The 10,372-nt window shown below is 37.9% G+C and overlaps 1 protein-coding gene across 4 annotated transcripts in view; it reads left to right on the top strand.

The window, feature by feature from the left end:
• Spty2d1 (SPT2 chromatin protein domain containing 1) overlaps positions 1–10,372 on the top strand; it is a 28,006-nt gene that overhangs the window by 10,931 nt on the left and 6,703 nt on the right. For 2 of the 4 annotated variants that reach the window (XM_015477692.2, XM_048788454.1), the window contains exons 2-6: positions 1,600–1,714; positions 2,823–4,361; positions 6,803–6,974; positions 8,750–8,827; positions 9,614–10,372. In XM_015477692.2, the coding sequence (XP_015333178.1) occupies positions 1,600–1,714; positions 2,823–4,361; positions 6,803–6,974; positions 8,750–8,827; positions 9,614–9,707 (1,998 nt within the window). In that variant the 3' untranslated portion in view covers positions 9,708–10,372. Of the gene's footprint in view, positions 1–618; positions 673–1,599; positions 1,715–2,822; positions 4,410–6,802; positions 6,975–8,749; positions 8,828–9,613 lie in introns of all 4 variants that reach the window. The other 2 variants (XM_048788457.1, XM_048788456.1) reach the window with 2 other exon arrangements.

Genomic DNA, 10,372 nt, shown 5'->3' with positions numbered 1-10,372 from the left:
TTTTTTGGCTCCGCCCACGTGACCCAGCCAATCGGCCTCAAGAGCAGGAGGATTGTGGGAGGTGGAGAGAAGCTTGTGGGGGAGAGAGAGGCTTGTGGAAAGCGGGTGGTGGCAGTTGAGGCTCTGAGGGTTTTTCCTGAGAGGCTGTTTTGTTTGGCGTGTGTGGTTCTAAAAATAAAGTTAGTTTCTTTTGACAAGTGGCTCCTGATTGTGCCCAGCCAGACTGCGGCAGGAAAAAAAGAGTCTACAATTCAATTTACAAAAATAGGATCTTAGTAAAGGAACTTATTATGTCTCAGCCAAGGTGACTGGGGAAAAAAATTGGGGTGCTGTTTTGGGATTTCTGTCAGGGATGTGTCAGTTCTCAGCATTGCTATCATGCAGGATTTTCAGGTTGGATTAGGGCCTGCGCCTCCTTGACCAGTAGCTTTGTTGGTAGACTAATTTAGTTGCAACTTCAGCCTGTTTCAAGATACTTTGTATTTGGCAGCCTTTATAGTAAGCACTGATCCTTTGGCTTTCCTCTAACAATTTCATACACATTGTGGAAATACTTTTTTGGTTTATAAATTGCTCACGTTGTTCTAGGAGATTAATGTTTCTTTTCTACTACCACAGCAATAGGTTCAGGAGATACTTGAACTGGCATCTGCCTAACAAGACAAAAGGAAGGTACTTTAAATTCTTAATCCAAGTGCTGGAAGTATATCTAAGTAGTAGAGTGCTTGTCTAACATATGAGAGGCCCTGGGTTCCACCCCCAGCACTGTAAAAACAAACAAACTTATTTCCTGGCCCATGATTATAATGTGGAATGGTCCTAAAGATGACTCATCCCTGGTCTGAATTATTAGTTCTGTGTTTATAGTACTTTTATAATAATGCTTATAAAATGAAAATTTTTCCTTTCATAATTCAAATTAATATTCTACTTTTAGTCATTTCTTTATGCAGTTACATAAAAACTAAAGTCTAGAGAAATACCGTCTGTGCCAGGATAATATTAGCACTTTCTTGGGTTAGGATGGAACTGGTCTCCTGTCCTGAGTTTGTATAGTAAGACAATGGAGGTAGCACTATAGTTAAAGGTTATAAAGAATCAGGTCCTTCTCTGTTTAGATTTATTTCTTCCTTTCTTTTCTTGTGCAGGGGTATTGAACCCGGGCCCTTACACATGCTAGTCAAGTGCTCTACCACTGAGCTACACTCTAGTCCCCCTAAAATTCTTTGAAATGTTTTTTATTTATGGTTTTTATCTCTGGCTTTTGCCTATAGTCAAATTAAAAAGTCAGTGTTTTCAATGTTCTAAGCAAAATAGACTACATAGCTATAACTCCCTACTAGAAAATCATCTGGAATAGCAAAGTCAGGAGAGACAGTAAAGTAGTAATTTTTTTTGTTTGTTTGAAAAGTTAGACTTTGGAATGCTTACCTCTGAAGGAAAGCTTTTGTTTATTTGTTCTTGAGGTTCTGGGGATTGAACCAAGTGCCTGGTACATGGGAGGCAAGTGCTCTACCACTGAGCTATACCCCAATCCCTAGACATTATACTATTAAAGTTGCATTGTTTATAACTTTTACTCTCTGTTCTTATGTTTAGAAAAGATATAGTTTAGCAGTGGGACCTCCCAAGAAAGACCCAAAAGTTAAAGGTGTCCAATCAGCAGCTGTACAAGCTTTTCTTAGAAGGAAAGAAGAGGAACTTAGACAAAAAGGCAAGTGTCTTAATATTAAGGTCTTCTACTTTCATATATTATTTGCAACACTGGATGTTCATAAAAACAGCAGAGTAGTGGATTTGGGGTGGATGTTTGTATGTATTAAATTTATTTATAGCTTTCCTTTTGTTCATATGTTGGTAACTTGTAAATTTTCTTTTACTGCTACTTAAAAGCTTTTTGGAGCCAGGTGCAGTAGCATGCCCTGGAGTCCCACCTATTTGGGAAGCTGAGGGAGAGATAGCTAGAACCAGGAAGTTTGGGACCAGCTTGGACAACATTGTGAGACCTTGTCTCTTTAAAAAAAAAAAAAAAAAAGGAACTTTTGAGGATTAGTGATCATGTCTTCTAATTGGCCATAGTGAATCCCTAATAAGTTCTTCATTCTTTAACTTATTTAACCTTGGTTCTAAAACTGTTTCTACTTATTTTGTATTTTATTGAATTAATAAGGATGTTATATTTTCAAAAAGAGTGTTATCTAAAAAATTTAAATATGGACTTTTTAAAACTATGAAACTCAAGTAGTAGTTTAAATGACAAAGAAAAGATTGAATAAGTATCTATTGATTTATAATTAACAAGTGGGTACCAGTTGTTCCCCTAACTTGGTATATTATTTGGTACGAACCATTTTCTTGTATATATGTATTTATTGCAGTACTGGGGATTGAACCAGAGGTGCTATACCAATGAACTACATCTCCAGCCCTTTTTATTTTATTTTTTTATTTTGAAAGTGGTCTTGCTAAATTGCCAAGGCTGTCCTTGAACTTGAAATCTTCCTGCCTTGGCCTCCTGAGTCTCTGGGAGTTTCTGGAAGTCACTGAGATTTTAAGTGTGTGCCATGTGTCTGGCCCTGTTTTCTGTATTTAAAGCAGAAAACCAAATTTCCCACTTACTGAGTCATATAGAAAAACCCATATGTTACCTACTCATTATGTAAAGATGACTCAATTGCTGCTTTTCAAATGACTTCCACATTTGATTCCTAGATATCTTCAATTTATAACTTGAACATTGCTTTGGCCAACTACTGATTTCAGATGAGCACACTGATGTCTTGAGACCTTGAAATAATATGTTCTTGTTTTGTCCTTTTTAGCCTTAGAAGAGAAAAGGAGAAAAGAAGAACTAGTGAAAAAACGAATTGAGCTCAAACATGACAAGAAAGCAAGAGCTATGGCCAAGAGGACAAAGGATAATTTCCATGGTTACAATGGGATTCCTATTGAGGAAAAGTCAAAGAGGAGGCAGGCAGTGGAAAGCCACACCAGCCAGGCAGTACAACAAGAGTATGAGATGGAAGAAGAGGATGAATTTTTAGAATACAATCAAGCAGAGTCAGAACAGGAGTATGAAGAAGAGCAAGTACCTCCCAAAGTTGAAAGCAAACCAAAGGTCCCCCTTAAAAGTGCCCCACCACCTATGAACTTCACTGATTTACTGAGGCTGGCTGAGAAAAAGCAGTTTGAACCAGTGGAGATCAAGGTAGTGAAGAAATCAGAAGAGCGGCCTATGACTGCGGAAGAACTTAGGGAGCGAGAATTCCTGGAACGAAAGCATAGGAAAAAGAAACTTGAGACAGATGCAAAACTACCTCCAACTGTGTCCAAAAAGGCACCCTCTCAGAAAGAAAGTGTGGGCACAAAACTTAGCAAAGGTTCTGGGGACAGGCGTCCTTCTTCTAAAGGAATGCCCTTTCCTCATAGTGAGAAGAAATCCAAACCCAGCACAGCCCATGAGAAACACTTATCAGTGTCTTCATCCAAATCCATGCCAGGAGAGAGGACCAAGGCAGGATCTGGCTATAGTTCCCAACCCTCACTTCGTGAGGGTCATGACAGACCTGTTTTCAATGGGGCTGGAAAGCCCCACTCTAGCACCTATTCACCAAGTGTCCCAAAGACTTCTGCCAGTGGGACTCAGAAATCTGCTACTGAGCACAAAGCCAAAAAATTTCCCCCTTTTCATCCTAGCCATTCCAAGCCTGGGCCCACAGTCACCCAACACAATAAGGCTAAGAGTCCAGGTACCAGGCAGCCAGGCAGCAACTCCAACTCAGCCCCTGGGAGACCCAGCCCAGGGACTGCTCGGTCCATACTTAGTTCTGGCCCTGTGCCTAGACGCCAGAATGGCAGCTCCAGCTCAGGACCTGAGCGCTCGGCCAGTGGGACCAAGAAGCTAGTCAGTGACTCAAATCCTTCTGGGCGGACAGTCACTGGTACAAATGGCCCTGGACGACCTGCAACCAGTTCAAGTGGCCCTGGGCGACCCATCAGTGTCTCAGGTAGTTCTGGGAGACTCGTAGGCAGTTCTGGAGGCCCTGGACGGCCTACAAGCAGTCCACATGACCTTCGGCAACCGGTGACTAGCTCAGGACCCCCTGGGCGGTCGGTCAGTGGGCTTGGACGATCCATAAGTGGCTCTGTTCCAGCTGGACGTACTATCAGTAGTTCAGGCCCTGGAAGACCAGTAAGCGGCTTAGGACCTGGGCGAACAGTTAGTAGCCCAGGTCCCCCTTTAAAGCCCAAGTGTACTGTTGTCTCAGAAACAATATCTTCCAAGAATATTATTAGCCGAACCAGCAATGGACAGATAAATGGAATGAAACCTGCTCTCTCTGGCTACAGATCTGCCCAAGGTAAAATTGCCTCTCAATTTCCCCAGGAAATTGGAAAGAGTACTTTGTGTTATATAATCAAGGACCTTGCAAATCCTTCCATGTGCCCTTTAGTGTACTCTGGTAGTGATGGAATCCTAATGTTTTGTCTGCCTGCCCTGTTCCTTTAATGATTGTGATTTGGAAAAGTCTTTAGAAAGAGACTTATCTGTGTTAACTGCTACAGTAAACTTGCTTTATGATTTGTGAGATAGGGGGCTACACATGCCTTATATGGTTCAGTGGTTAAATTAATCTTTTCATGAACACTGAAGAGACCTGTCTTCAGGGGATCAAGGGTAATTGTAATCTTGAAACCTTTTGGTGCATTGTTCATTGAGTCAAAGTTTGTTAAGAGCCTATTATGTGGAGCTATTTTAGACTGTCCTTGTGTTTCTTCTCCCTATAATGGGTAGTATCAAAGTCTTAACCACTGGTGCTTTAGGAATCTGCTGTCCCAAGGTGCAGAATCATTGGTTGCATCTGTTAGCTACTAGGTTATAGCTGCTTCATGCTAACAGGCATTACTTTAAAGCATTTGTTAGGCACTGTGGAGAAAAAGAAAACAATGATGAAATTCCTTTAAATTTTCTAATTCAACTGGGCACAGTAGCACATGCTTGTAATCCCAGCTATTCTGGAGGCTGAGGCAAAAGGATCACAAGTTCAAGGCCCCTCTGCAAATTGGCAAGATCCTGACCCAATGAAAATGAGTGGGGATGTAACTTAGTGGTAGAGTGCTACTGGGCTCAGTCCTTAATACCATGAAAAAAATATATATTGTTTTTCCTCATTCAGCTAGGTCATTGATTTTCAACAGGTGACTTTTCCCCCAAGGAGACATTTCACATTGTCTGGAGACATTTTTTATTTTTACATCTGGAGACAGGAGAGATGTTAATGAGTCTTTTGGCAAAAAAAAAAAAGAGGTAATGGAGTGAGTTTTTCCTGTAGTCAGTTTAGTCACTCAGTTTGAAAAATTATTTTGAGAATCTTTTATACTCTGTTGAATTTTTGTTTTTTTGCTATGGAGTCTTGGTCTGTTGCCCATGCTGGCCTCAAGCTCCTGGATTCAAGAAATCCTCTGCCCTGTGAGATTATAGGTACATATAGGACTTAAAATTTTTTAATGAAATTATGGTGACAAACATAGAAGGGTGCTTCCTTTTATCTTATTTGGCAAAAATAAAAGTTAATGATTCTGTGACAGTTTGTAACTTTTATTTATTCATCTTTAGGTATTTTACTGATCTTTTAAATCCCAGACGTATGGACACTGCTAAGCTAGAAAATATAGTTAGACATTTCTGATAAAATCTGGGATAAGTCAGGCATGGTGTGCATACCTGTAAACCCAGTGACTCGGGAGGTTAAGGCAGGAGAACGATAAATTTGAGGGCAGCGTCAGCAATTTAGCGAGACCCTATCTCAAAATTAAAAATAAGAAAAAGGGCTGGGGTTAGGGCTTAGTGGTCAAGCACCCCTGGGTTTGATCCATAGTGGCAAAAAACTTGGGACAAGCAAATTCTTTTTTTTTTTTTTTTTTTAATTGGTTGTTCAAAACATTACATAGCTCATGACATATCATCTTCCATACATTTGATTCAAGTGGGTTATGAACTCCCATTTTTTACCCCAAATACAAGTTGCAGAATCACATCGGTTACCCATCCACATTTTTACATAATACCATATTAATGACTGTTGTATTCTGCTACCTTTCCTATCCCCTACTATCCCCCCTCCCCTTCCCTCTCATCTTCCCTCTCTACCCCATCTGCTGTTGTTTAATTCTCTCCCTTGTTTTTTTTTTTCCCCTTTCCCCTCACAAACTCTTATATGTAATTTTGTGTAACAATGAGGGTCTCCTTCCATTTCCATAGTTTCCCTTCTCCCTTTCTCTCCCCCCACTCGTCTCTGTTTAATGTTAATCTTTTCCTCATGCTCTTCTTCCCTATTCTGATCTTAGTTGCTCTCTTTATATCAAAGAAGACATTTGGCATTTGTTTTTTAAGGATTGGCTAGCTTCACTTAGCATAATCTGCTCTAATGCCATCCATTTCCCTGCAAAATCCATGATTTTGTCATTTTTTAGTGCTGTGTAATACTCCATTGTGTATAAATGCCACAGTTTTTTAATCCATTCATCTATTGAAGGGCATCTAGGTTGATTCCAAAGTCTAGCTATTGTGAATTGTGCTGCTATGATCATTGATGTGGCAGTATCCCTATAGTATGCTCTTTTAAGGGGACAAGCAAATTCTATTCCTTCAGGATACCATGCTGAAGGACAGCCTGTTTGCTCTAGTTTTTAAGAATACTGTCAATGATTTCTCAGAATCTCAAATTACATAGAACTTGGGTGGTAATATTTTAATATTTAAAGTTTTAATGTTCCTTTAAATAGTGGTTTCTCTTCTTAGGTCCTCAAAGACTTCCTTTCCCTACTAGTTACAAAAGGCAGCGAGGATATGAGGAGGAAGATGATGATGATGAATATGATTCTGAAATGGATGATTTCATTGAAGATGAAGGAGAACCTCAGGAAGAAATATCCAAGCACATTCGAGAAATCTTTGGCTATGACCGAAAAAAGTAAGGCTAAAGAAGATTTAGATAAATGTGATATACTTTTTATTTTTAATAATTCATGTTATAAGGGAGAAATAAATAGTAGATTCACTGAGTGTAATGCTTAATTGGAAAGCCTTGGGTGACAGTTATTTTGAATAGAATTACCCTTTGGGCACTTAATATTTTAGAATCCAGAATAGTTTAGTTATTTGCATGAGGACCAAAAAAAAAAAATACCCTTTTCAATCTGTTATCTTATATATATTTAAGGAAAATGGAACATGTAGTAGAAATAGATTGGCTTTGGGCTGAGCCCAAAGTACAGGACTTTAATCTCAGCCTTTAAATTTCTCTTCCCCAACTAAAGCCAGGTGTGGTGGTGCATGCCTTAATCCCAATGACTCAGTAGACTGAGGTAGGAAGATAGCAGGCTTCAGGCCAGCCTCAGCAACTTAGTGAGACCCTATCTCAAGAGAAGATTAAATGAAGGGTTGGGGGGATGTAGCTTAATGGTAAAGCACCCTGGGTTTCAAAATGCCAAGAAAGAAAAGGGAAAAGAAAAAAGAAGGAAATAAAGAAGAAATGGCTAAGATTTTTTTTTTTCATTTTTTAAAAAATTTGTTATATATGACCGCAGAATGCATTACAATTCATATTACACATACAGCACAATTTTTCATATCTCAGGTTGTAGACAAAGATGGCTAAGACTTTTTTTTAAAAAAGAAAACAAATTGGCTTTGAAGTCAGAAATCTACCCTGATCTGACACCTGCTTTTCTTTTGTGTAAAAAGTTTTACTTCTAGAGGCTGGGATTGTGATTCAGTGGTAGAGCACTTGCCTAGCACGTGCGGGGCACTGGGTTCAAGCCCCAGCACCACATAAAAATAAAATAAAGGTATTGTGTCCAGCCAACTACAACTAAAACAAAATATTAAATTTTTTTTTTTTTTTTTTTTACTACTCAATGTGGTCCATGGACAGTAGTGTGGGACCAATAACATTGATACAGCTTTAAGGATTCACCTCCGTCTTACTGAATCCAAATCTACTTTATAAGGTCTCCAGATCATCCATATATATATAATTACATTAAAGTTTGAGAAGCTGGGTATAAAGCCTAGAACAATCCTTACATTAGTACTTGCTACCTCTTTAGAAACCTAGATGAGAAAAGTTTAAAAAAATAAAATTACTAGAGTGGAAGAATTAGATTAAAAATCAGATCTAAAAATCTAATCTGAGCCATGTGCAGTGACATAAGCCTGTAGTCCCTGGTACTTAAAAGACTGAGGCAGGAAGATCATTAATTGAGGCTGACCTGAGCAAAATAGGGAGACTCTCTTTAAAAAATATATATATATATATAATCTTAGTGCTGTCAGTAACTTAGCTATCAACTCTTGGTCAAACCATCAATAAAATTACTTTAGTTTCTTCTGTCCTAAAGTCCTGTGCCACCTCATGATGGTCATGAAACTAAATGAGATTCACATATATAAAATAATTTTCATATTGTGCTTTCAGGATTTTAATATAAATTGAGTGAATTGAGGAAGCATTGTTGGATTGGTACCTTCATTAACATTGGAGTTGGGAATAGCTGCTTTCTAAGAATAATAAGTGCTCATTTAATTTGTTTTTGCAGCAGAAACTCACTTCTACCTATTGTAGAAGTGCTAAGCAAGGAGGAATGATCCTAAATGTGTTTAATTTAGTTATAAAGGTTTTGATTTTTTCAAGTGAGAGGATGTAATTTTTTAAGAAATTTTAATTTTTTTAACAACTTTCTTCAGATACAAAGATGAAAGTGATTATGCCTTACGTTACATGGAGAGTAGTTGGAAAGAGCAGCAGAAGGAAGAAGCAAAGAGGTAAGCATAAAACTTTACACATTTGTGCAAAAATATCCTAAAACTTTTCCACAACCTTTTAAAATGTTTTCTCATTTGTAAAAATTTGAATACACTATTTTACTCATTGAGGTATTATGAAGATTAAGACAATGCGTATAAGGTGCTTACCATGCCTCACATGTGTAACATACAGTAAATATTAGAGGCCTTGAATATTGTGAGGGAAATGCTGTGCTTTTCTTCCTCCATTAGATTCATTCTCGCTAACTTCTAACTTTGTTGGCTTTGAGGACCCAGTAGCAGTAAATTAGATTCCCTCTACCTGGTTCCTGTTTGGCTACCAAATAGTAAACTAATGATAATTTTTCAGTAGGGGTAACTTGTGATTACTTTGCTTATAGTGTTAATTAATAATTATTATTATTACCTATTATTAGTAAATAATTCACTTCAGTCTCAACCCACAAAACTAAAACTCTTTCCCCCTTCTGTAACTAGATAAAATGTCAGACAAAGTGTTCTTTTGAATGTTGTTATTGAGTAAATCATCTTTGTTCTTTATTTTTAAAAAGCTTTTGAAATAAATTTATATTTTATTACTTTGATAGAAATATTAAGGCGTTTTGTTGTTGTAAGATTTTTTTCTTCTACAATTTGGGTTTGTTAAAAAAAAATAAAATCTTGAGGCTTTTTGAGAACATCAGCAGGGTTCATGTGAGCTTCCAGGTGAAACTGCACTTTTTGATTTTTAAAGTGGTAATCTCATGTATATTGACAAATACCATTTAAATTGTTTTTCAACAGTTTAAGACTAGGTATGCAAGAGGACTTAGAGGAAATGAGACGTGAAGAAGAAGAAATGAAACGTCGAAAAGCCAAGAAGCTGAAGAGACGTTAGCTGCTCTTTATTTTTGAAAAATTCTGGAAACACTGCTGCAAGGAGTTTCTGCCTTCAGACTGAATAAGCCCCCTTCATTTTAGATTTATACTTGGGTACTCAAGAGAAGGAATGCATACTGTTACTTACAGGCTGTCAACTGAGCATAAAGTATTTTCAAATACTCCAGGGTGAAATCTGTAATGCCCACAGTGTGCTCTTATGAAGTTAACTGTTCACAGATGCCAGCCTTGATCCTGATGAGCTATGCACTCTAATGTGGGGCCACTGACAAGTCAACCAATCTTCTGTTGTTCCTTTGCTACTTTAAAAGGAAAGAAAGGATTGCCTCTTGACTCCTTATAATTCTGCTGGTGTGAGTAGGGCACTTGCCTGCCCAACTCCAAATCAAACTTATTGTCTTTATGAGGAACCTGGCCCTTCCATGAATGTTTCCAGCAATAAAGTGACCTGTCCTAATCTATATGTTTGGATTGAGAACTCAAAAATGTAGAGTAAATTTTATAATTATCACATGGATGTCATCCTTGTGACTTTAAAGTACAAAGTAGAAGGAATTATATTGTATTCTGCATTATACATGGATTGCATTACTGAACATTCTTATTAATTTAGGTGGTTAGGCAAATAAAAGTTTTCCAGTTAAAAATACAAGTTAGGCCAAT

The sequence above is a fragment of the Marmota marmota genome, unplaced genomic scaffold (assembly GCF_001458135.2).
Source record: "Marmota marmota marmota unplaced genomic scaffold, marMar, whole genome shotgun sequence".
NCBI classification, from domain to species: Eukaryota; Metazoa; Chordata; class Mammalia; order Rodentia; family Sciuridae; genus Marmota; species Marmota marmota.
This window is presented reverse-complemented; position numbering and strand designations above follow the sequence as displayed.